General features: G+C 37.0%; 1 protein-coding gene across 1 annotated transcript; it reads right to left on the reverse strand.

The window, feature by feature from the left end:
• Nucleotides 1–605: 605 nt before the first annotated feature.
• AMTN (amelotin) lies at nt 606–14,449 on the reverse strand. Its single transcript, XM_006188710.3, has 9 exons — nt 14,117–14,449; nt 13,945–14,012; nt 10,915–11,001; nt 9,901–9,966; nt 8,896–8,979; nt 5,227–5,262; nt 3,953–3,979; nt 1,540–1,804; nt 606–861 (listed from the first exon to the last, which is right to left on the reverse strand). Exons 2-9 carry the CDS (start codon nt 13,996–13,998, stop codon nt 851–853), a joined length of 630 nt encoding a protein of 209 aa, XP_006188772.2. The 5' UTR covers nt 13,999–14,012; nt 14,117–14,449; the 3' UTR covers nt 606–850.
• Nucleotides 14,450–27,403: the final 12,954 nt, after the last annotated feature.

The raw sequence follows: 27,403 nt of genomic DNA on the forward strand, positions 1-27,403 counted from the left end.
AATTCAATGCCCATGTCTTTCCTACGTGGGGCCTCTCTGTAGTTTGTGTTAATGCCTCTCAGTCCCTCCCACTCTGAATGGAGTGCAATGGTCTGGGCTATACACTTAAATAAGATTAAATTCTACCTTTTAGATGTGCAGAGCAAGAGTTTCTTCTTTAGTGAGTACTTTTATCAATGTCATTGCTAACTCTCAGACATACCAAACTAAACATTAAATGCCAGAATCACTAGTATATAAGCAGCTTGAGGATAGGCAATATGACATAATTTTTGGCTTCTGCATATTTTAGATGCACATATAATTTGCTTTTAATTTGCAATTAATTTGCTTGTTGAAAATTAAATTTGTGGCTCCTATGGGAGACAGTGGGTCTTAAGGTGGTTGTGAAGAAATTAGAACTTGTCCTTAGACAGCTGGATGTCCACTGCCATGACTGCTGCACTGCCTGCTTCCAGAGAAAGTCCAGGCCGTGAGTAATCACCTAGGTGTCCTGAGGTGATGGAGTTTCTGAAATGGTCTGACTTTCTTTCACCAACCCCCAACTCCGCAAAGAAGAAAAAGAGTCAATTTCAAAATACATTTTAATATATATATCATCCAGGTCCAAAGTGGCATAATGTTATATTTCAAAGACAAATTTATCCGTTTAATTCTATTTCAGAAGTCAGTATTCTCCAGGAAGTATATATTTTCAGAAATTTCAAGAACATTTCTATAGGTAAACTAAGAATGAATTTCTTCTGATACTCTCCAGTGTGTCTCAGCCTATTCTGTAATATGATCAATGAAAAAGATTCTCATGTGTCACCACATTTGAGGCGGCTTAGTTGAAAAAATTTGAGACAGCTTACTGAATTCCTGGAAGAAAATAAAACACTTTTAAATTTAGGTAAAAGCATTGAATTTAAACATTTTAATTTGAGATCAAAATTTCTTTTCTAGGGTCAAAAGTATCAATAGCGAATCATCCTTTTGTCCATTTGGACATTTGGAACACTTGGGTCTGGACATCCTCACAGATTAAACGATTATCTCTGTTGGTGCTAGAAGAGCTTATTTTTGCCACATTTTAAAAGTTCCATCTGAGGGGAATGGCACATGGGTTCATCTACTGTGCTAACTGCATCTATTACTAGTGGCTGCTTGCAACCTTTTGTTAGGAAGATTCTGAGACTCATCCATGATTAGGGAGGAGAAAAGAATATCTTGATTGATTAACTGTGTCCTGTGTGTGTTTGAGGGTTGTGGGGGCGGGGAGGATGGGAAAGGGAGAGCACCGTTTGTTTCCAAATATTTCTAGCTCTGATTTAACATAGAAGATAAGTTATGCCAGCAATTACATGTCTTCTTTCTGGTAGATTTGATAGGGTTGGTAGCCTAGTGAAAACACTCCCTCACATTGCTGCAATCAAATGTGATGAGTAAAAGGGCTCCCTGGTATTACTGGGATCTGCATTTGTCAAGGCAAGAACTCTCCTTCCACTTTGCAGATGACTTTCATGGCCCAGGGGCACATGAGCGGCTTGGAGAATTTACCATTTGGCGATGGTGTGGTGGTTTCCTCCATAGTGTGTGTGCCCCTTTGGATGCCTGCAGGGGTGGTCACTACAAAGTCATCATCTGTGCCACTGGGAGTTGGGAGGGGGCCCCATGGCGTTCCCTGGTTGGCAGAATTTACTCCTGCTTGTCCTGCAGGAAGGATTCCGTTCTGGACATCTGGATTAGCCTGACTGGTGGGCTGGATGGCTCCAGGGAACAAGGGATGGAAGATAAGGCCTGTGAAGATTTGTGGGGCTGCTGGCTGGAATGAGGGAAGGAAAAAGAAAACAAAGTCAAAAGAACACATTTTAAGGTTGGTCAACCACCTTTTTCTTCTTGGTGGGTAGCAAGTTTGGGTAGGATTTGCAGATGGAGAGGGTAGAGCCAGTAAAGATTGAGCCTTCCTCGGAGGAAATGCCGCCCCGACCTGAGCCAAGCCTGATGCTGGTTTCATTACTAGGATTCCTTGATGTGCTCCATTTCCCTCAGGAAGGGAGAGCCAGAATCAAGTCAGGCCCAGGAAAAGGAATAATGCATAATTTGTTCATATCAGGTACAGCTGGAGGTAGAGCTAAGGCAGAGAATCCATACAATTACAGTGGGTTGCATCTGTGTTATTGACCCAAATCATAGTCTTTCACCCATATATATTTTAAAGTAATTTAAGAGATAAAATTAATGGAAAAATTAATTCAATCAATCCTTCTCTCATGGATTGTATCCCTTCAGATTTCTTTTAAGGTATTTTTCAAAGGCATTGGAATATTTAGTCAGAAATCTTTCTTTTGGTAATTCGGCCACTGGTGTATTCCTTGAGGTTATTCAGTGGATCTCCTCTCTATTGGACTGTCAATGATTTGCACACTGGTAATGAATGCTGTTGCTGCCTACAATTGTTCTTTTTTCCCCCTGGGAAAAAATTACTGTGAAATTTCTTCCAAAGAAGAAATAATTTGAAATCAGCTGGTTTTAGAGAGAGTTCGATGGCATTCTCAAAGAACAAAAAGGGTTGAAGTCTCATAATTAAGATACAGGTCCATTTCCTTGAGTGCGGTTCTCAATTGTTAATTTGCATAAGAGCCACTTAAGAGGTAGAAATATGCACTTTCAACCAGCACTCCAAGTTGTCCTGGTTTGATGGTCCAGGACTGAAGTTTGGAAAACACTGTCTTAGATTTATGTTGTACTGAAACCAGAATTAGACTTATGCCGGATAAGAGACAGGAGTAGAGTACAGAAGTTTTCAGGTTAGGGGTTGTGACATCCATGCATTTGAAATAAAGAAAGTGGGTGGTACCATCATTTAAAAATAAGACAACAATAATAGATTATAAATTACCAAGTGCATTCTATATGTTAAGGGTAAATATTGTTTCATAAAATGCATATGTGTTGGCTGCATGAAAAATATAGCTGTTACTATGGATTTCACTAAAAAAAAAAAATGAAAACCACTGGTACAGTGGATAGAAGAATGATTTTCTATCTGGATCTATTCTTTTTTGACCTTGGGACCTAAGTTGAGTAAGCTTTCAGAGCCACAGTTTCTATTTCTGTAAAGCTGGACTAAAAATCTCTGTTTTGTAATTTGTTGAGGATTAGAGGCAATATGTGTAAAAAGGTCTACTAAAATCCCTGTTTTACAGAATTGGGTCAATAACTGGTAGATATGGGTGCTCGTGTATAAATGTTGGCAAAATTGTTACTTTATTTTATTTATGGACAGTCTAGCAAGTCTCTACCTTTTCCATAATAGAAATATTTAAAGAACTGTCTTCCCAGATATTGCCTCAACTCTTTAGTTCAGTATCATGTTTAGATACCACATTAATTCAAGTCACTTTTTTTCTAAAAATGACTTATGGGGAAATGTATAGAAGTGTTTAGTAATGGTAATATGAATTTTACCTAGGTTCAGCCCTCTAATTATTCATATGTATAGTGAAGAGTTCATTCATCACCATAAGAGGATAATTTCCTACAAGAATTAAAAATTTGTCAAGAAAATAAATCTTTCCTGCAATAAATACCAATATATGTATTGTTCTACATCTGCATGCATTTCAATAACTAACAGTCCTATATTTTAATCAATCTAAAGTGTAAAAATATGCATTGGCTTTCGGGATAGAACTGAATCTAACATCAAATATAGAGAACAAAAGCTAAGTCAAGTTAATGGGAAAGTAGATGGAGAAGGATGATGAAATCCCCAGCTGGACAAAGGATTTATCTAATGCAAAAACCTATAAAAATGTTCAGTTCATTGTAGTATGCACCAGGTTTAGGTTTTGTGGTCAAAAGAGACTATATGAAAGCATTATATTAAAAAAAAAAAAAAAGAAAACAGCATTGTGGTAGCAGTGAAAAGAATTTGAAATGCTAGTAATTAAAAAAATTTTTTTTTTACCAATTCTTCTGAGCTTAGGATAGTACCCTAAAAGGAAAATAATAACACAGATTATTAGGCAACTTTTAATATATTTGAGGCAACATATATAAAACATAACTTTAAAACTTAAAATAATTTTAAAGATTATAAAAAAGATGTATACATTTTTAATTTTCAATAATAGTTTAAACTGCCTTTGTGACTTGTATCACAAAACTCAAGTCAGCACATGATATTGCACTGCTAACATTTATTATCTGAGTGATGGGAAGTCTTCTGCATTTAAAAAATTATATATATTTCTATTATTAAGTAATAGATGCATATTAGAGGAAACTTGGACTTTGCAGAAAGCAATAAAGAAAAAAATATAATCCCATTATGCAGAATTTGATATATTTTCTCCAGATGCTTTTCAAACATTTCTTTTTAACATACTAGAAGTCATGTTGTTTATACAATTTGTCTTACTTTTTCTTTTAATACAACATGATAATCGTTTAGCCATATTACCAACAAATTTTAATGAATATACTTCTGAATGGTCAGAAGTATATTTATTTGCTTTTATGTTGTACAGTTTACTTAATAATTTTCCTTTTGTTTAAATTTAATTTGCGCCTAATCTTCTCTACTATAAAAATTATTTTGATCAATATATTTGCACATAAACTTTAATAAAGTTAAATAAAATTTAATGTGAATTTTATATTTGATTCCGCTTTTAGAAGTAAAAGCTGCCATCTGATGCTCATATTTGATCTTGGCTCTTGGTGATTTTATCATTGATCTCAAGAGTTACCTTTCATAAAGGAAAATAGGGAGAGATGAAAATGTTTTATTATTTTCAGGGAAAAGGTATATAGTTAATAAGTAAACTTGAGATTAAAAATTCCCCAAATTATTAATTATTAGGTAAGTCCATTAATTTGTTTTAACACTGTGGTTTAAATGATTGTTTGCTTCATCTGTGACATTTACTACTAACTGTGTGATTGTAACTGAGTAACTATAAGATTGCCGGTACTCATCTTCAAATTGGAAATAAATATATTGTCTATAAAAGTTTGCTTTGAAGATTAGGTGAGGTAGTACATAATAAATAAAAAGGTGCTTAGCTCAGTACCTGGCACATAGTAAGTGCTCAGTAAGTGTTAGTTCTTGTTATTATCAGTGTCTATAAGGTGCAAAGTAGATAGGAAACTTGGTGACTATCTGGTGAATTGAGACAGGATTAAATATTTCATGCTAAGATGATTTAAAATAAAAATCTTATTACAAAATAATCTTACCTGGACTCCAAGGTGTGCTACTATAACTGGTAATATCTGAAAAAAAAAAAGTGAAAAATTTAGTAAAAGAGATATTAAAAGGTAAGTTCTGGCAGATGATATAAATATTGAGACTTTCTTAAAAGTATACAATATGTGTTGAACAACTATTTGTATGAATGTGTCATCTATAATGATAGATGTAGACTCATAGAGCCAGATTGGAATTGGTACTCATTCATTTGAAAAAGAAAATTAGACTCAGAGAGATTTAGAAACCAGTCCAAGGCAGCACATTTAAAAGGTAGAAGTTAGTAAATTGGATGAACAAAAAATAATTTTGATCTCAGGCTATCTCCAAACTTAAAATTATTCCAAGTAGTCATGATGATAAAATGCATATTTCTTTTCTATGGCATCTCAGAAGACACATGAAAACATGGAATGGATATTTTAAAATACAAAGATTTCTTGAAGCATATGTATTTAGTCTCATAATGATTACCTGGATATTTTGCTATTAAAATCGAGCACTGCTCAGAAAGTGTGGACCCCAATCCTAGTAGAGCTCTTAGAGCTAAGTGAGAAATACTGGTCACTGACAACTTTGTAAATGCTATGAATTTATAGTTGAAAAGACTTGGGTGAGATGCTGGTGTGCTCTAGCAATCTAAGAACTAAAGTTACGGTTTGTCAAATAAAAACTAGGGTTCCAAGGTTTATTTTTATTTCTATAGAAATTCACATAATGTCACAGAAGTTACCAAAATGGAAAATAAATTTATGGTTACTAGGGGGAAGGATGTGGGAAGGGATAAATTGGGAGTTCGAGATTTGCAGGTACTGACTGGTATAAATAAAATAGACAAACAAGTTTATACTGTATAGCACAGGGAACTATATTTGATACCTTGTAGTAGCTTACAGTAAAAAAGAATATATATGTATATATGTATATTCATGTATGACTGTACACCAGATATTGACACAACATTGTAAACTGACTATACTTCAATTAAAGAAAAAGTAAAAAAAAAAACCCCAAAACTAAACCAAAATGGGACTTTTAATACTAAAGTCTTACAAGAAGACTCAACTTTATTATTTCTCAAGGCAATTTGTACAATAATACTCATAATGCCAAAAGGTAAAAAGTACACACATTGAAGAAAAAGCTTTCTTCTCAGCCAGATGCTTCGCTAATGACAAAAAGCAACGTATCTTCAAGATGGCAATGGAAAAGGAGATTGAAGAGAAGGGACACAGGATTTGGGAGAAAACAAAATTGAAATTTCTTCTTTTAAAGCAAATTGGAAGGAACAAAAAGATACAAAGAGAAAACCACAGATGTCTAAATAAAAACTGTAATGAAAATAATTTAATAATGTAACACCAATGCAGCGCTAAGAAGAAAAATTATTAGTTTTTGGTAGAGAAATTGCTTGAAATAATAATAGCTAACACTTACTGAGTGATTTCCACGTGACAGGCACTGTTCTAAGATTTTATATAAATTTGCTCATTTAATCCTTCTAATAGCTATAGCGGTAGATTTTAATTAATTCCTACTTTACATTATGAGGAGAGTGAGCCACAGAAGTTTAAGTAACTTGGCCACCCTGGAGAGCTGGGATTTGACTAGAAGTTTTGTGGTTCTAGAGTTCACTCTTAATCATATTGGCCTTGCTTAGGTAAATGAGAGATGTGGACAGGTGCCCAAGTTTCTGGCAGAGGACGTAAACTACTCTGCATAGGGAGAGGCAGAGTCGGAGGGTCTGAGGCCGCACAGCATAAGGCAGGCATGGGGACCCTTGGTTGTGGCAAAGCCTAGAGACATTGAAGAATCCCACCAAGAAAGGGGATTGATTTATATTACTGCATGTTGGGGAGCATGCCATGTCAACCCATCTCTACTGAATCTTCAGTAACATCTACAGTGCCCACTAATGCCTTTGACTCCAGCGGATATATTCTTTGGTGAAAATGAAGATGTACTAAGTCTGACTTTGAGGTTAGAGCAGGGCAACAACTGAAACTGAAGGTGGGTAGTTGGCAGATGGATTATACCAGGGTCACATATTAAAGAGATTCTCATTTTATTTGCTTCTCTCTCTATTCTTTTCAGAGGATCACTTTTATTATTAAGATGTAAATAAACAGAAATACTTTGAGTGAAAGCTTTAATATGTCTGTAAAAAAAAAAGTACTGACTGATAGACAAGTATACACCTCAATATTAAAAATATGTAAAAATAAGTTATAGAGTTTTACAAATACGAGAAAATGAAGCAGTATAGTATTTCTTGTGTTGTTATTTTGGACAAAGGTACAGAAAAAGTAGTTGCATGTGATGTAAAATTTAAACTGAGAAGCTTAAAATATTTTGGCAATTAAACTCAGTTTTGATTATAGTTACTAATCAAACTTGCTATTATTAAAACCTGGAGGTGTCCATAGTGATAGGAAGATGGTTAGGGTATATTCATGCTTGATAATTTGGGAAATGTGTATTGAAAGTCATACATTTTTGTATGTCTTTGGATCCATAAATTCTATTCCTAAGAATTGGTCTTAAGGAAATAATCACCAATATGGTCAAAGACTTAGTCAAAGGATGTTCACTGTAGTATTGTTTATAGAAACAAAAATTTTGAAAAAAACCCCCAATTTTTTACATTATGATAGAATATAAGCAGTCATTAAAAACAATGTTGTAAGTATTCACAATATTATAAGTGAATATTCAAAATATAGGAAAGGATATTCAAAATGTGTTATGTGAAAAATGAGATTATAGAACATTAGATATAGTAAAAACATATTTTTTTTAACAAACTGTACTCACATTCATAGAACAAAGACTGGAAGTACATGCCTTAGAATGCTGACTGTTTTATTCTGGCTGATAGGTTTATGGGTGAATTGTCTTTTTTCTTATCTGTATTTTCTCTCTAATTAACATATACTATGTATGTAATAATCAAGAAAGCCTCTACGAAAAATTAGACCATTATGTGGGAATGATAAGGGCTGAGGTAATGTGTTACGAAGAACAAGTTAGCTATAACCCATTTGGCCATAAAGGGACCGTTGTATTTTCGCTTGAAATACTTCTGAAAGCGGTGATGTGCTTAGCATGTCATTTATATCTGTGTGAGAGGGGTTTCAGGGTTTCTCCTGAAAGCAAATCGTGGTGGGAGGAGAGAAGAAACTAGAGAATTCTTGAGGACTTGAGAGGAGGCATGAAAAAAGGGACCCAAAAGAAGGAGATTAGATTTGCTGAAAACGAACTTTATCTGTCTCTTATTTTCCCTTTGGAATGATTTTGGTCCCTCAGAAAAGTCTTCAGAAGCAAACAGAGCAAGCCGGAGAAGAATCCTGATCCCTCTCAATCCCCCTGCAACCTTTACTTCTCAGTCTCCCCCAGCTCTGCACATTTCCTGTTACCTATTACAGATGTGTTCTAGAGGCGTCATGGGGCAGCATGCTCAGCCTTCTGGGTGTGTTTTCATAAGGTTTCAGCAAGAACCACACTACCCCAAACTGCTGTGTGTTTAGTGGGGCTTCTCTCTGCAAATTACCTCGGTAAAACTTTCAAGAACCTTGAAAAAATTCTTTTCTTCTCTTTTGGTTTCCGCCCGATTGAAAATGCTCCCCAGTGTTAAGCTGAAGCCTGGCCGCTGAACTTACCTGTGGTTGTAGTTGCTGTTTCATGTTCAGTCCCCCCAGGGTCAGTGGGAGGGTCTGGGAACCAGGTGCCACCCCAGGATTTAGCTGTAGGGCAGTGAAGAAGATTTTCATTGTGTTGTTTCAGTTTGCACATTCAGGAAACTAAGCTGTATTTAAATGTAAAATATATTTAAAGGGAGGATTTGCTATGCAAATCTATACTATTGTATTTGGAATTAGATTTAGAAATGAAATTCAAAGACTTGTTGAGTGTATTAGTACAATTATGAAGCCCAGGACTAAGTTTTCTCATATTAAGTTTTTTTTTTTTTGGCATTTAACCCATTCTCCTATGTATTACTTAGGTGATTTTATCCTTGCTTTCTCCTTTTTGGCTATAACAGAAATTTCATTTCTGGAATTTTTCTGATAGCTTTCTTATGAAGAAATGAGTTCCTTCATAGGTATCTCTATGAAAATTGTGATGATCAGAGTAAGATATCTAGTCTGGATATCATCTAATACTGTATTTAAATCTGACCCCTGGAAAAAAACCCACTTTAAGCAGAAAAGAAACTTACTAATTATTTTATCACCCAAACAGATTAAACTATAGGATATTCTATGAAAAGTATGTGCATATTTCTACCCTTTCTTGTTTGCTCCTGTCGCTGGGGTGATGATAGAGGTCATAGTCCTTGTGTGGGTGTGTGGATGTTGTAGGGGCAGAGAGGAAGATATCACAGGAATGGGGAGGGGAGCTCGGAGAAGAGGTGAGAAGAACTAAAGAAGTAAAGACCTGAGAATTAGATTAATTCCTTTAGAGCTTCTCGTGCTAAGAAAACTCTTTTATGATGTATCAAATAGCATCCAAGTCTCTTTTGACTTTTCTCTGTCATCTTTCAGCTTATCTGCAATGAATATGTGTATATGTGTACATCTGTGGATACACAGACACATACATTCAACATTGGATATTATATTTATTTAACTATGGATATTAAAATGATGTAAAAGAGTACTTACCAGTTGCAGATCTGACCCCAGTGTGAGCATCTGTGTCAATGGTATTAGACTTAAAGAAGGGAAGACCTGCAGGGCATTGAAATTGTTGTATGAGACAGAAGGTTGATTTTACTGTGCTGTTAGTGGTGGAGATCCTCAAGTAACCTGTACCCTTAATATGAGGGTAAGTGAAGATGAAGCTTCAGGGACTTTCACTAGCATTGCTCCCTTCCGTGGCCCTCAGAGAAAACCTCACAATGCCCTAGTTGAAGGTATTTATCAGCTTAAAAATGTGTAATTTACTCTTATTTTTTGCCTCGTTATTAATTATTCACTTTAGCAATAAATTTTACATATCTAATTTTGTATTCTTTTTCAGAGAAGGTCCCCAGATTGTATAAGCCTGAGTTTCTTAAGGAGGGGGGTCAGCTCCTGACTTGAGTGTTGCATAATGTCCAGAGACCAAAAAGAGAACTTTAAACTTTGGTGTTACTGCACTAGTTCACGAAGTCTAGTTGTAGGTAAGGAGGGGTCCTTTTGAGCAAAGGAAGGGTTGGAGTGGGAAGATGAGGGGTAGCCAAGAGATAATGCACTTTTCAAAAGTATTTAGATACGCTTCAGAGACAGATTTTACAGTAACTCATAAGCTCATCAGCTACAATGGAATTTAAGAAAACCATGAGGAAATGGGCAATCATTTTTATAGACTGCCTCTTAATCCCTGCTAGTTCTGGCAAATACCATATATGATTATGTCACAAGGGAACAGATGAGCAAAGTTTCTCAATAGGTGTAGCTATTGCTTTTCAGAGTTTACTAGATTTCATTGCTAAACCAAATTACTATTTATACAAAAGGAAAAAGAATGAGGATTTCTTTTCCTGCTCAAAGTTTTCATAACAGTGTATTTCTTGTTTTTCCCCCCACAAGTAAAACTTTTCTTTCTGTTGCTCAGTCATGAGATTTTGGGTGAATCTTAATTTTAAATCCACTAGCCTTAACATCTGCAGATGTTCCCTATTGTAGAACTCTTACCGGATTTGGCTGCTGTTGGTTTAGTGGTGTTGCCTGATCTGGAACCAGCTTTGCTGGAGGAAGTCCCAGAGTGGGGTTGAGCTGCATCTGTGATAACAGATATTTGAAGAGGCAGGAATGTGTTTGAGATTTTGTATCCATTTATTTCTGGGAGTTAACAAGTTGACCCAAATGCAGAAATGTCTGTCTTTAGCCTCTGTGTGTTTTGGAGCAGTCTTGACTCCCTAGAACATTTTGGGCATGACAGGAGATGGAATTGCTTAGTGGAAAAGTGCCAGACCACGAGAGGGTGCTATGAGAAGGGACAGAGGGTGAGGTAGGGCACATGGATTTCTGGTGGTAGTTCCTAGGCTCCCACTTCTTTTCTGAAATTCCCTTCTTCCTTTTCCGGGACATGAAATACATAATTCACACCTTGGCTCTGTACACATTTGCTTTTTCCCAATGCTTGAAGATAAGCTGCCATGATTTCTACTGTATTTTCATTAAGCTTCCTGCATTTGCCTCATGCCCGACAAGTTAGTTCCTGTAATGGAAATTCAGTCCTCTTCCTAGTCAGGATAGATTCATAGTGTATTAAGAATAACTGAATTTTAGGGGTAAAAATCTCCTTGAATTCATATGCTCTAGTTGTATGGTTTTGTTTTGTAAGTGAGGAACCTGAGACCCAGACAAGCAACGTGATCTGTCCAAGGTGGTATGTTGAGTGGCAGAGTTTGTACTAGGATCCCTACAAGTGCTCTTAGTCTTTGAAGAAATGAATTCTTCTCTTTGCTTCTCTTAGCACTCCATCTGCATTCAGGTGGACGCTCCCTGGCTGGGTTGACCCAGTGGCCATTGCTTCCAGCTGTAGCAACAAGGGCAGTGTTGTGTGCACCCCTACCCCCCGCTCCCCCAGTGCTGCATCGATCCTTGGATCACTTGGATATATCTTGGAGCTGCCACTAACTCATCGTTTCACTTTGGTCTTTTCCCTCAGTTGTAAGAGGTAGGATTGACTCTATCTGTCCTTAGAGGTCCCTTTAAGCTTTAAGGTTATATAAATATAAATTCTGCAAATGTCTTTTCATCCCCTGCAATGCATTGTCAGCATGGCAGTCAGAAGGATCCTTTGAAAACAACAGTTTGGTCATTTCATTTCTCTACTCAATCCCTGCCTTGACTTCCATTTTCACTCAGAGTGAAAACCAGAGACCCTATGATGGCCTAAAAAGGCTCTCAGGTCCTGGGCCCCCAGAGCCTCTCTGACCTCCCATCCCACCTCATTTCCTCTCATTCACTCTACTACTGCCATTCAGGCAACTTGCAGTCTCTGGAACAGGTAAGGCCTACTCCTGCCTCAGATCCTCACCTCCACCTGTTACCTTTGTCTGGAATACATCTTTCCCTAGACATTGGCTCAGTCCTTCAACTGCTTCAAGTCATTGGTTGAGTTCATCTTCTTTTTGAGGTCTATTCTGACTACCCCTCCAAATATGCAAACTGTACCATCTCCAGTGTGCACCCTATTTCCAAACTTTTGATCTACTGGAAACAATCATTAGGCTACTTTAAGTGTTCACATTTGCAAGTCAGTACATTTTTTAATGCCTTTGTGATAATTCAATACATTCATTTACAAATAATTAAGAAAAACCCTTGTCCATGTGTCTTGAGTTTTCATTTGATGAATATTACTAGTATATCTAATAGACATTTAAAATTGCTTCTCACATTCCCGGTACCACTGTCTCTAGCTGCTCTCACGTTCCTGGCTATTAACAGTCTGCGTTAACCTGCACATTACTCCTCAGTCCACCTTGAATGATAGCTGTGCTCCTGGAAAGCTTCATTTTTCCTGAGTTTTTACAAATTGTGTGGTAATTTAAATTGACCAGAGGCACTTTATTTAGAAGACCCTTTTGGTAAATTTTTTGGTGAAGTGCAAAACCCATGTTTTACAAAAAAATTAACTTCCTAATATACCTTGTTTAGAAACTAAGTTTTTGCAGGCAATTTCTTTAAAGAAGGATAATTGTATATTTGGAATGAAGTAAGAAGGAGGTTGGATAGTCGTGTCTTGTTCCATTCCCTCCCTACAAGATCACCCTGTTCATTTCCTTCATAGAACTAATCACAGTTATAATGTATAATTTAACATTAAAAATATTTATTAGTATCTACAGTCCTTGTAAACACCATGAAGGATCATGTCTTTGTTTTTTCTCACCACTGTATCAGCAACTGGCACAGTATCTTGTATATAGAGTTTTCAATGAATATTTGCTGATTATATGAATGAGTATGGAAGTGTCAGGTGAGCTTGAGGCTGAAGAATGGTTTCTTTTTGGTCTGCTACTTTTTGGTAAATATCTTCTAACTTTTTTCTCATTGTCCACACTCAAGCATCTCAAGCAAACAGAATGCACTTAAAGGTCCAAATCACGTATTTCTATGTCTATAAAATATTGGAGAACATTTGGAGTATGTGTTCTAATTCTAGTGTCCTTTCTTTGATATAACATATGTTGTATGTGATCATATTTTGTGATGAAATGTTCGAAGTCAAAAATATTGACCACTTTAACATTCTTTTGCTATTGCATGATTCAGTAGGCTTTTTTAGAGTTTATACAATCTAGATGTTTTGTGCTTCCAATTAGACAAATCAGAAAATATAGTTTACCTCTTTAATCATGAGAAAATAATTAGTTGGCAAGAAAATCTCAAATTCTTTTCGGAAAGTGGAATAATTATCCACTTTGAGTACACATAATCTAAAGCATCCCCTTTCTCCTAATTTCTACCCTACTGCTCTGCCAAAATGAAACTCTACCACGATAGAGGGGATGCATTTTAAAAGTATAAGTACATTGAAATGTGCACTAATACTTTGTTAGTTTATCATCTTTCAACTTGGAAAAAAACAGGAAACTTAGGGAATGGGTCACAGACAGGGCAGTTTTGGCAGCAGGCAAGAAGAGAGAGAAGTTTACAATTAGAGATGCAGCTAAGGCTGGTTGGTCCATAATATAAACATATTGCACTTACTGGTAATGACAGAGTTGATCCTAGGAGACAAAACAGTAGAATCGTAGTCTTCATGTTCAAATTGCTACCTGAAACAAAAAGACTGTTATTCTTTTGCTCTGTTTTTTCCTTTTGAAGACAAAGTAGAACTTGAAAAAACAGAATATTGTTTGAAACATGGTCAGTTAATTACCTTTCTCTTCACTAGGCAAAATATACCGGTTAAACAATATTCAAAGTCCAGTTGATTTCTGTAGTTTCTGTGGTGAAAAACTTTACTCTTTGATGAACTGTGAGTTTGTAAGAGGAATTTAAACTTGACTCCAGGAGGCTGGCAACTGAGAGACCAATCAGGACTTCGGTGTCTGAAATCATTTGGTTTCTTTCATTTCCCAACACTTCATTAGGTGAGTTATTAGCTACAGACATTGTATTACCCAATGTCTATCATTTGAATAGAGGGTATTTCAAGAAGACATGTCTTGTGTAATTTTAAAAAACTGCAGACAATAAAAAATTATAACCCTTCTTCACCTCCATCTACTTTCCCAATGATTTCCCAGATGTACCTGTTTTATCATGTATGTATGAACATATAAATCAAACAACAGAAGTATGTTAAAAATAAGGCCTATTGTGTATATTGCTCTGCAGTTTACTTTGCTTACTTAACAAATAATGGGCATCCTTATGTATCAGTAAATATAGATTTATCTCATTTATTTAATGGCTACATTGTATTACATTGCATTTGCTTTTGATGGATATTTAATCCATTTCCATTTTATTTTGTAATTATAAGTAGTGCAATGAATAGCCTTATACAATTTTGTTACACATGTTAGAGCATTTCTTTAGGTATTATTCCTAGAAGTACTATACTAAAGGATATGTCTGTTTTAAATTTCACTAAGTATGGCCAAATTGCCTTCCAGAAATGTTGAATGGTGCATTTTATTTTAAATGAGGAAAACACTACTGTAATCTAAGCAAAATGCAAGGGTCCGTTGAGGTTTCTTTCACGAAAAGAACAATGAAATACTTACCATAGGTTTTCAGGGCCCCAGGCTTCCCCTGGAGTTTTTGAGAGATGTCATTTCTTTAATGACTTGTATACAGAGGGAGGTGGGGTCTGTTCAACAAATTCTCAGTCCAAATCGAAGATAAATCTGTGTCAGGCCAGGATTTCACATAGAAGGCCCTCTTAGATTTGGCTAGTTTTGGAGTATAGAATGTCTGTCTGAGACAATGAATTGTTCCCAAAAGCTTTTCTGTAATTATTCAATTCATTACACAATCAACTTTTGTTACTGTCTGATAAGAATGGGGGAAACACAAAGGTTAACCAGGATACACTTAGTAAGTGCTAGGAGTATACACAGGTATGAAGGAGAACATGATTAATTTTGTTGGGGGCAGAAGGGCAGAGAGGGTTTAATAGAGGAGGTGATCTTGGAGATGGGTTTTGAAGAATAAAAAGCATTCATTAAGAATGCAAGGAGAGCCTCCACGCAGACAGTGTTTATACGTGAAGGAGTGATGTTATTGTTCCCTCACACTGGAACAAAATGAGGTGAGGACAGCAGTGAATGAGAAGGCTGGAGAGATACCTGATTTTAGTCACCAGTAGTATTTTTGTTTGTTGGTTTGTTTCTGTTACTTATTTTGGCTTGCAATCAGATATTATCTCACACAGCTTCTTCATTATTTCCTGATTATATGTTTCTCTTGAACTAGATGGCGAGTTCCTGGGGCCTTGTCTTATATTTCTTTAGGGTCGTCTGTGTTAATAACTTTGCAGAGCACCAGATGGTCACTGCATGTTGATGAATAAATGGTAGAGGTATTATATACTACAGGGAGTTGGAGCAAGGTCAAGTTGAGGGAAGACTTCAGAGAAGAGATGGGGCTTTAAAGTGGATTTGGAGAATTATGTGATTGATGGGACAGACAATGGCATGGTAAAGGGAGTGATACTAAGAGGCACAATGAAACATAAGGGCTGAAGAATGTGGAAGGGAAGTGACTTTATTTTCTCACAGACGTTCATAGTTGCATTCATTCATTCTTTTATTCAGTCAGTTCATTTTTCCAACCCATCATTCAGCGTATGTTCACTCTGTCTTCTGCTAACATTATTTCAGTCCTTGGGAATAAAACAGTGAATGGAAGGGGCACAAATCTCTGCCCTTAAGGAGCTTACATTTTGTGGGGGAACATTAAATAGTCAAGACTCATTATGTGGGAGAGAGCCCATGACACCACGGAGTCCACTTTCCCCTGGACATTCTTTTCAATGAATGTGTAGGGGAAGGGGCTTCCTTAAAATTGTTTTTTCTTTTTGGAGGAGGCAGAGTTGAATTTTATGCCACTGATAATCCTGGGCTTAGGTGAGGAGACTTGGTTTCTATTGCCAGTCTAGAGTATGGTGCTAATGAATAGCTTATTCTAATTGAATCACAGTGTGACTGTCTGGACATCAGGTGATTCAGGGAACTGAGAGCATCGAATGCCTGTTGCAGACATGTCTCCAACCCCAAGCTGGAATGGAACACGCCCTAGCTTGGAAACTGAGCAGTCAGTAGAATTTGGCCAAAATAAACAAGGGAAATTAAGAAGGCTGAGTAATTTCTTAGACAAGAAATTTTAAGTTTGAAAGCAGATAACTTACAATAATATAATTATAGAGTTGGATGTCAAGAAATATGTACTATAAAAGGGGAAAATTCCTAAATATTCTTAAAACTGAGAGACATCAGCAAAAATAGTGAGGTAATTCATTTTTTCTGAAATGACTCAGGATATCAGGATTCTTTAAAGTACTTTATGAACTGCAGTTTACATCTCTTGGCTCTGTAGATCTAGGCATTTCTTTATATTTATTATTGGCTTTATTTTTAAATTAATTTTGTTTATGAACCCTTTTGAGAATTTGATTGAATCTATAACCATCTCCTGAGAAAAAATGCACATATGACCATGAACAAAATATGTATCATGGATCTCCTGAGAGCCCAACTGTGAATACCCAGGTTAAAAGTCTCTGGTTTGGAGTAGTCTTGGTAGAAACCTCTAGTTATTTGTGTTATCCCTGAACTTTCTAGGACTTCTCAAGCCAAGTAATATACCCTCTTCCCAATTCCATCATACCCAATGGATGTGGGGAGATTGGAATTACTCAGACCCAAGGCACTCTTTGTGAATTCCAGTCTAAGAGGACCTTTTTGGTAATCAAAGGATAAGGTAGAGTGGAGACCTTTCTGTCCTACCACTTGATAATTTAATCACAGCATTAAAAGGATTCGAGACACACAATTGCTATCAATTGTTGTGATAGCTTGATTAAGTTAAGTACGTTAATAATTTGAAACTGCAATCAGCATTCCACGATGCATAGTAATTCCAACGACATCTATTAAATTTAAACCTAAATTATGCTTGGCCAGGTATTGTACTAGCTGCTAGGTTACAAAAGTGAATAAGACAGAATCCCTGCTTGTGTTCTTGTGAGAAATACAGCCAGTGTCCAATCACTGTATAATGTGTAGGTGAAATGGAAGTATGTGCTAGAGGTCAGAAAAGAGCCTTCATGTATTTTCAGCTTGTTTCTTTGCATTTGTTGCATTTATTCATGGTATTCCCTCTGCCTAGATTCCCCCCTTTCATTTTTGGTCATCCTACAGTAGCCCAGAAGCTCTACCCATCCTTAAAGTTTTTTTTATGCTACAACCTTCATTAAGTTTTTCTTCCCCTAATTTGAAGTCAGCCTTCCTTTTCCTTCTCAGAAACCATATTTGAATTCATGAATTTCTTATTTACTTTATTCTACTTTGGCCGATGCTATTATTTGTGTTTCTATTTTGAGATATTAGGCTTCAAGGTAAATCTTGTGTCTTGCTCATTTTATATTCTCTGTAGAACCCAGCAAAATATCTTGCATGTGGTAGAGCAATAGATACAAGTTGAATTGAATTATCACTTCCTTGACTTTGTAAATTTACAGAATTCTTTAAAATTATTGACCAGTGTGTACTGGCCCAAGGAAATTAGGGCATATGCTTCAAAACCTGCAATAGAACCACTTTTCTATGGAGTGGTTTGATGAATGCCAGAAGCACAGGCACTGAACTAAGAACTGAAATTCTACTAAATAGAAAGAAACCATATATGTTTATTATTAATCTCGAAGTTTTTTTTTCAGATTGGGTACTGGGAAAATATGTTCAGACTTTTTGGTAGAGTAGCTTGGCCGTTGGTCATAGGTGATAAAGTTCAGTGTGTAATGTCATTAGAAATATTGGATGTATTTTCAAATTCCCTCATTCAACAGAGTTGAGCTCAATTCAACGTGTACTCAGTTTAAATAGAAAAATTTCTACATAATTTCAACTCAGCATTAAAAGTACATGCATATGGATTAAAAAAATAGGCTTTGTTGCGGATGACTTTTCAAAAGAGAAAGAATGTCCTGCAAATAGTCATAAATGAGGATGCTGAGGGGAAGGATAAGAGATGTGGTACTAGAGTAAAAGGGATTAATTCATAATTTCAGTGCTTGGATTGGTGGTGTGATGGTTTAGATAAGGTTCTGGAATAGTGTTGGGAGTTTATGTAGTTTCAGAGTTGATACAATACTGCCAGGTGGGTAGTTACTTTGAGTTTTGTAGGAGTAATCGGTAAAATATGTATTTTCAAAGTCAAATGGAAGGTCAGTATATGATTCTGTGTTGCCGCAGAAGATTCTGTGTTTCAGAAGTTAGATGCAAAGTCAGTTTGAGATTAGGTACCATCATAGGGAGTTACTTTTGTTTCAGAGTAGTTCTAGGTGCCAGCTTCTAGGCTATTGTAGGAAGTACAGCAGATTGTTTTATGGTACAGCAGATGTTAGTGTGGTGATTATAGTTAGACCTGAGTTGTAGACGTGGTGGTGGTGGTAGAAGTGCTTTAGAAGTCGTGGTAGTAGGGAAAGTGAAAGTTATAGCAGTGCTTTGTGTTTGAGGTTGAGAGCTTGAAAATTAAACTGTTAGATCTGGATGGGGGTTTGGACAGAGGAGCACAGGGGGAAAAGATTTCATTTTGATTAGATTGAGTTGTCCTGGTCTTTTGTTGATTTGTGGATTTGGATGAAGTTTGGTGTGATCAGATATTTTTTGAGGTGATTTTGGGCAAAATTGAGACTTTAAAGTTTTTTTTAATGAATAGCAGATTTTGGAAAATATTTTAATAGCTGGATTTTGATTAACTGCAAGGTTTCATATGAGTTTTTGGAAAGCAAGCTACTGACTGAATAGCTATTTTAAGAAGAGCTTTGGTAGGACAATTCTTTGCCAAATAGCTGGTCTTGGATGATTATATGGAAAAGCAACACCTGATGAAACAACTACTTTTGAATACATTTTAGATGGGTTGGCTCTTTCTTATTAGTTATTCTTGAATGGCTTTGTATATATCCAGGTCTTAGCTGAACAGCTGTTTTTGGACCAGCTTTGGACTGGAAATGTTTTTCTGATGTTAGTTTTTGCAGAGTTTGTTCTGTGGCAGATGTTTCTGGATGAATATTGGCTTGTTTTAGATGAATTTGTTTGAGGTAACTCCCTGCTGAATAGCTTCTTGGGATAAGAAAATTCTTTGCAAATCACCTTGTCTTTGATGAGTTTGTGTAGAGCCAGGTCCTGGCTAAACAGCTACATTTGGATGAGCTTTGGACAAGGAAGATATTTTCTGACAAGTTGATTTCAGATGAATTTGTGTAGAACTAGATCTTGAATGAAAAGCTATATGGGATGGATTTTGGATGGTGTACTTCTTTGTTAATTAGTTGGTCTCCAGTGAATTTGTATAGAGCCAAGTCTTGACTGACTGACTATTTACAGATGAGTTTAGGTTTGGGACTGTTTTTTGCTCATCAGCTGGTTTTGGAAGAAGTTGAATTTGATCAGAGTTTTATTGAGATGAAGTTGGTCTGAAAGCTGGTGAATCAGACCAAGCTCTCTGCTTGGTTCTACTTTTCCTTTGATGTTGACAGGAGAGAAGGATAAACATACAAAACTATCACTGAATCTTAGAAGAAAAACAAGTGGGTAAACTGATGATAGTGTTTTTATTTGACTCTCATTTTACTCACAGTTCTAAGCTAGCTTTCATTTGGCTATGTACTTTAGTTGTATGACTTTCTTGATTGTAGACCCCAGGCTAAGTACTCGGAACAACTTCCTAATTGTGTTTTAAAATCATCAGATGTCAAGGAGGTGCTTAAGTGTCAATTGTTGGCTTTTGTTTTTTAATTGTTGGCTTCTTGATCAGTTATCCAGTGTAGGTAGCTTATGTTAACTGGTGTGAGAAACTGTTGATGTGAGGTGGGGAGGAATTTCTCATCTTGGGGCTTGCTTTAGTGGCTAGTCCCACATTGTGTCCTCATCCCCTTACCCTAAGCCCAATTGAATTCTAGTCTTATAATTAATTAACTATTCAAACAAACACCTATTAGGTATTTACTATTTTGCCGACACTGCACTAGACAGTGGGGATTGAGCTGGAAGATTGTCAGTTTGCTATCTCTGATGTGAACTGAGAATAGACAAAGCCTAAGATTCAGTCATGCCAATAGCCAACACCTTGAAGTATATGGATGGAAGTGGAGAAGCCAGTACAAGAGACTGAGAAGAAGTGGCACCGTAGGAGGAAAACTTGGAGAGCGTGGTTTTACAGAAGGCAAATTAAGAGGGGTTTTCAAGAATGACAAAGTGATCAAAGTGTGGAGACTTGCTTAGAGTACAATAATGACTGAAATAAGTCCATTTAAATTAGCACCAAGTAAATCATTGGTGAACTGAGAAACTGGAGTCATGGGGTGAAAGTTGAATTAGAGCATGTTGAGAGGTGAGTGAATGATACGATGTCTGTAGACACCTCAGCCTTTTGAAGACTGCAGCTGTGAATTGGTGAAGAAATAAAGGAATAAAGGCCCTGGAAAGGCAGAATGTTTTTGTGTCTAGAGCACAAATGGAGGAATTGGTCTTTAATTGGGTCATCGTAACAGAAATAAAGGCAAAGAAGATGGGAACAGATGCAGGAAGATTTGTACATATGGTGGCAATAAATTGAAGGAAATCAACTTGACAACTTCTGTTTGCTCTGTGAAATATTAGGCAAGCTCACTTACCAAGAGTTGAGGGAGAAGGGACAGAAACTGAGATTTTAGGCTGGGGAATATATAACATAATCCTTTTGAAACTGAATAGGATCCTGTGGGCCCTTCTGTATATGAAAAGCCTTTACGTTCTTGTTTATAGAAAAAAGCCTCCTAGACCTTCCCTGAATTCCAAAGGCCTGATTCAAACAGTTACTAACTAGGGAAGTAGGGGAACACAAAAACAAAGGAAAAGCAAGCCCAACATAATCTTTTCCATGATTGTTAGCTTGAATTAATGCCTTATGACCCCAAACTGTTGAGGTAATGTCCTGTGGCTTCAACCAGCTGACCCCAAGCGGATTTAAAATTGATGACACCAGGAGGGTGAATTAAGAACTGAAACTCCTGAACCATCATGAAACTCTAAGTAAGTAGTAAGATGCCTCAACCACTGCTTTTAGTCTCTCCTAGAAAGAAAAGAGATCAAAAGACCACGAGTTACTAGTTTTCTTTGCAGGAATATAGATCAGTCACAATCACCAATGACACATCAAGTCACAAGAAGGTGCCAGGAAGTCTGCAACAGAGGTCTTATCAGGAAGCTGAAGTCACAAAGACCCCCCTTCCCTTTACCATTTTGTCTTTAAAATCTTGTGTCCCAGCCAGCCAGCAAGATGGGTTTGAGACAAGCCTACATCTCCCATCTTCCAAGTTGGCGCTTCCTGGACTAGTAAATCTTTCTCTGCTCCAAATTCAGATGTTTCGGTTTGTTCAGACTCACTGTGCATTGAGTACATGAAGTTGGGTTCAACAACACTTTGGAGTGTGAGTGAGCGTGCTGATTAGAGACTAATGGTCTAGGGCAAGCATTTCTAGTAATTCCAGTTGTTTTGCTGTGTGATCATTTCCAGTAACTCCCAGCGTCTTGGTTACAGTGGTGTGGTTCAGATGGTTTTGCTCCCAGTGAGATGCCGTTATTATTGGGGACACTTAGCCATGGTGCCGAGGGCAGTCATAACTTCAGGGCAGGTATAGAACTAGCTAGAAATCCTCACTTAGGATTGCCCTTCAGATTTCTTTCTCCTCCCCCTCCTTCCAACTGATTACTTCTTCTTTAATGAAACAACATGGATAGAATGAAAGCCATTATATGGGAACGCTCCTATTGTCTCAACATACCTGAACCTGGACTCATCTCTTTCTTGTTACAATGGAAGAAGTATCCTTACTACTACTAATGGACAACTCCTCTACTTTCTTTCTGGATCCCATCCCTTTACTTTCTTAAGGACTTCACTTTTTCAGTTATCTTCCCATCTCTTTTCCTTTCTGTCAGCATACCAACATTGCTCCACATTAAGAAACAAAAAACTAAACAAGACTCTCTTGACTACATATCCATACAGTAGCTGCCTAATTTTTTGACTCCAATTCCAAAAATAAGAATTATTTGCATTTCTCTCTCTGTTTCTTCATTTTCCATTTGTTCATTTCACAACGGCTTCCATTCCCACACTGCATTGAAACTGCTCTTGCTTAAGGTCACTAATAACCTCCAAGTTGCCAGAGCTAAGGGACACTATTTGGCCTTCATTTTATTCAGTCTTTTGGTGGCATTTGTATCATTAACCACTGCCTCTTTCTTGAATACTTTCCTCTCCTCCCTGAGCATCCATGATACCACTCTCCTGGGTTTTCTGTTATCATCTCCCTGATTGTTCCTTCTAGTTTTTATATGGTCTTCAGAAAAGTTAGAGTGCCTCAGGGTGTGGTCCTAATCTTCCTTCCCTTGCTTTCTCTTTCACTCCCTTCCCTTTCCTTTCATCTCTTCTCCCACCTCTCTCCTATGTTATCTCATACAATTCCATGTCATTAAATATAATTCGAATGCTGGTAACTCTCAAATTTATATTTTTGTCCCAATTTTTCCTTTGAGTTCAAATCTCTATATACACTGAAGTACATCTCTATCTGGATAATAGTTATCTTGAACAGAATGTGATTTAAACTGAATACTCAATTGAATTCCATTTTCCTCCCAGTCTCATTTTTCCTCAAGTCTTCACTATTTTGGTGAATGGCACCATCGCCTATCCAGGTCAGACACCTAGGGTTTATACTTTATTTAACCCTCTTTGGCATGTCCTGTCAGTACTACTTCTAAAATGTAAGCCAACCCTTTCAAATTTTCTCCAGTTCTGTCCCTGCCACCCAGTTTCATCTAGTTCTGGGTTTTCCAACCTTGGTACCATTGACATTATGGACTAGATATTTCTTTTTTTCAGAGAGACAGTCCTGTGCATTGTAGGATGTCTAGCAGCATCCCTGGCTTCTACCCACTAGGTGTCAGTATCATCCCTCCAGTTGTGACAAAAAAAGGTCTCCAGCTGAATGTCTCTTGGTGGGAGCAACAGTGTACCCAGCTGAGAGCCATAAGATCTAGTGTAAGGCACCATGATCACTAACATAAATTGCTGCGGTAACCTCCAAACTCATCTCTTGATTCCTACTCCTGCCTCCTGGTCCCGGGTATCATTACCTGTGCTTTTTCACTTATCCCCTGCTTCTGCTCTGATTACCCTACAGTTCATTTTCCACCCAGTCATTGTATAAAATGCCGTTCAGATAATATTTTGCCATGTTGAACATCCTTACTGGCTTTTCATTGAATTTTGAGTGAAATGCAAACTCATTATTATTGTCTACAAAGTCTTCTTAAATTTTTTGTTTTATTAAAAAAAAAAAACTTAAAAATAATCTGGTTTCTGTTAACCTCATCTGTACCAGCCTTCCTGTAGTTCATGTGTCCTTGCCACTTTGGAAGCACTTCTGTTCTCAAACGTGGGAGCCTTTGTCTTTCCATCTCCCTGAAATCCTTGGCCCCTGGATGTTTGCCTGGCTGGGTCCTTTTCAAGCTTTGGGACTTGGCTTAAATGTCTTCTTTTCAGAAAGGCCTTTTCTGGAACACTCTGGTGCCCAAGGGAGTGATCTCCAGCACTTTTCATCACTCACCCTGCTTACTTCCTTCACAGTACTGACCACCACTTCCAGTCACCTTGTCTTTCCCACTGCTCTTTTGATGCCTGGCACATAATAAGCACTTGATAAATATTTATTAAATGAATGAATGAGGTAGTTTGGTACAGTGGAAAGAGCACTGGCATGTTAGAATCAGACAGATTTGCATTAGAATCCTGTCTTTGTTATTTACTGGCTGGATATCCTTATGGAAACTGAAGGATATTGCTAATCTTTAAATCTTCATTTTAAATAGACATTTTCGTCTTTGCCTTCTGTAGTTGAACATTTGTATGGCTATGAATATCTAGCATTATGCTGGGTAGTAGATACTTAATATTTATTTTTGCTTTGGAGTCTGAGAGCCAAGGCTAAAACTGGCTAAAACTAGCAAATTGGCATCCGTGGGAAGGATGTGTTCATTGAGTCCTTTTGCTTCTGGCTTTAAGCAATAATAGGTCATTTCTTCGTAAAAGGTGAAGGTCTTCTTTTTCTCCAACCACCATCAGCGCTGGTTCTCTTCTTGATTGCAAATGTGTGTGCTCTGAACATGTGTGATATCCTGGGTGTCAGTATTCCTGGGGATTCCCGTATTGCTTGGGACTCAGATATTCACTAGAGAACATGTACAGATTAGAAGGGTTATTGGGAGCAGTTTAGATAACCCAACTCTGGGTTTCTACCCCTCTATCTCTTTCAGGCCACTGGTAGAATTTTCTGATGTTTCTGACAAATCAGAGCTATTTTGTCCTCTCTTTGCTTACATCCCACTATTGTAGCCCTCAATTCTATCTTTGTATATTCAAAAAGTAGTTAAAGAAGGAGCATCTCTAATCTTTAAAAGGAATACTGCTCCAAGACTCAAACTGCAGCCAGCTTTAAAAGTAACATATTTCCCCTTCTACATTTGTTATTCAGTGGAGAAATAGTTAATAGCTCATTAATGAGTGCTGTTCCTAATATATGCCCAATATAAAGTGGGCATAAAGTGGAGAAAACATGAAGAAAAATGGTGAAATATCCAAGTGTTCTTTGAGGACCATTTTGGAAATTATCTGACAAAATTGCAACGTTTGTTCAGGGAAACTACGTGAGGATGCTTCTTACTGTTCCTTGTTCAGCATAATCCCTGGTTAAAGTACAGCACTGTTTACCCCCAGGTAGTTCCTGGGTTGATCTGTTTGTCTTGGAAGACAGGGATTTGCTACCTACTGCTTTCACTTTGGAGAAGAGAACCTTGCTTCTAAGGTAGTTGCTCTTCAGAAACCAAGTCTGTATAATGCTTGTTTATTTTGTTGAATCTCTTGCTGATGATATCTACACTCTTTTAACATATCCACACTCTTCTATAGTCTTTGTATGTCCTACTGTGTATTAGTAATATAGTTAGCAAGTTAAAGAATGAGATCAAATTACATCCTACATCACAGCTACTTAAAATGTGATACAGTGTGCTGTTTCTAAACTCCAGAGTTTTAGATTTTTTTTTAGATTGTACCTTTTAAAGAGACCTAGTCACCCCTCAGACAAAAAAAAAAAATAAATTAATTGACAAAGTGAGTGAGCAAATAAGCAAACCAAGAGAACTAAATAAACCAAACACCAACACCAGGTCCTGCACTTTGGGAAGGCTGCCACCAGAGGGTGCAGTTGTTAAGGCCATGCTGTAAGATTTAGGGTGAACAGTTTTTCTAAAGCCATGAACACCTGTTCCCTTCTTGACAAGGGTCAGAAGTAAAATTCTCTTAAAAAAGTGAAATGAAAATAATATTGTTCAGCCTATTTATTATAAATACAGAGGATACTGAAGATCAATAGATTTTAAATATATAGTTTGGTCCTTTTTTTTATTACCAGTATTCTATAATAGTTTCTGACTCCAAATTAAAATTTCTGTAATTCTTTGATTAGACATTTACTGTATTGTTTTCAATCCTAGTAGTGGAAAGATTTGACCTAAAAGCCCAAGCCAGACACCTTACTGAAAAAATACAAAGATAGGTCAAATGTATTTTATGATTCTTGGTTTGGGGATTTTCAACTAAGATTCAAAGATTTCAAAAATTGCTCTTTGCTTTGAAAGCTTGAAAGTTTCATATTTTTTAATGAACCACATTTTAAGTTTTTTAAGTTAATATTCATACCTCTTTTACATGTGTGATATAGGATATACAGATTGATTTAAACGTACTGGACATTCCCTGTATGTTGACTTTACTGCATTACGTTTTCCTAAAAATAATACCAACAAATGTCATGGGGTATGGGTTGACAGAAAGACTGAACACAGGCATTGTATAGACTGAGCATTATTTTTCTTACAGGAGGAAGTCAGCACAATCAGAACAGTCAGCAGAGAGAGCAGTAACTTTCTCTAAGAAAGTTATAAACTTCCCAACCACTGTCAAAGAAAGATTGTGCAGAACAAAGTTAAATAGGCAGGGAAGACTTTATTCAAGATTCAACTAAACAAAAGGCGGGAAGGTTTTTAAGCCCTGGGTTGAGCTAGTGGAAAGTATTAGAGCACACTGGGCATGGGGAGGTTGGTTAAAGTGATTAGGCCATCTGTATTTGTCAGTTTGCATTAGGCAGTTAGACTTGTAGGGTAGTTAGGTAGTTGGCCTCTATCCTGCCACAGAGATTGGGAGACAGGGACACTCTCCTTGTTGATGATTACTTTTCAAAGGGATGGTTCCCAGGTCCTAGAGACAGTTATTCCCTGGGTTGTAACACTGGTAAGACACTGCAAGATGATTTACCTACTTTTCAAAGTGGCAGAAAAAGAGTTGATATTTTTAAGTTTTCTAAAGTTAGTGCCTCAAGTAAAGGGAGGTCAAGGGCCTATACTTCGGAATAAACCTGCCTGAAGTTCAGTTAAGCTGAGTGGAATGTTAAGGCCATTTTGGTCACCATCTAGAGCAACACAGCAGGAGCAGAATGTGCAGATGATAGTATACTAGTGAGTGAAAATCATATCAACCTTCTGGAACCTTAATCCAACCTCTCTAGGTCTAGATTTATACACAGGTACACAATGTTAAACACGTCCTCCGTGTAGCTAGCATGGATAGCTGTTAGGGACTGCATTACTTAGATCAAGTATAGCCCACTGTGCTTTGAATTATACAATACTCAATATGACTGCTAACATATAACACATAGACCCTTAGTAATAAGTAAGCTTCTCATCCATCCATCCATTCTTCATCCTTCTCAGACCACCACAGCCTGGTCCAAGTAGACTTTTAAAGATGCTTGCTATTGAACCAAAACAGGGGTTAATTCTCCAGATGTATCCAGAAGTTCTAGATAAAAATCCCATTAAGCAGC

This window comes from Camelus ferus, chromosome 2 (assembly GCF_009834535.1).
Source record: "Camelus ferus isolate YT-003-E chromosome 2, BCGSAC_Cfer_1.0, whole genome shotgun sequence".
Taxonomy (NCBI): domain Eukaryota; kingdom Metazoa; phylum Chordata; class Mammalia; order Artiodactyla; family Camelidae; genus Camelus; species Camelus ferus.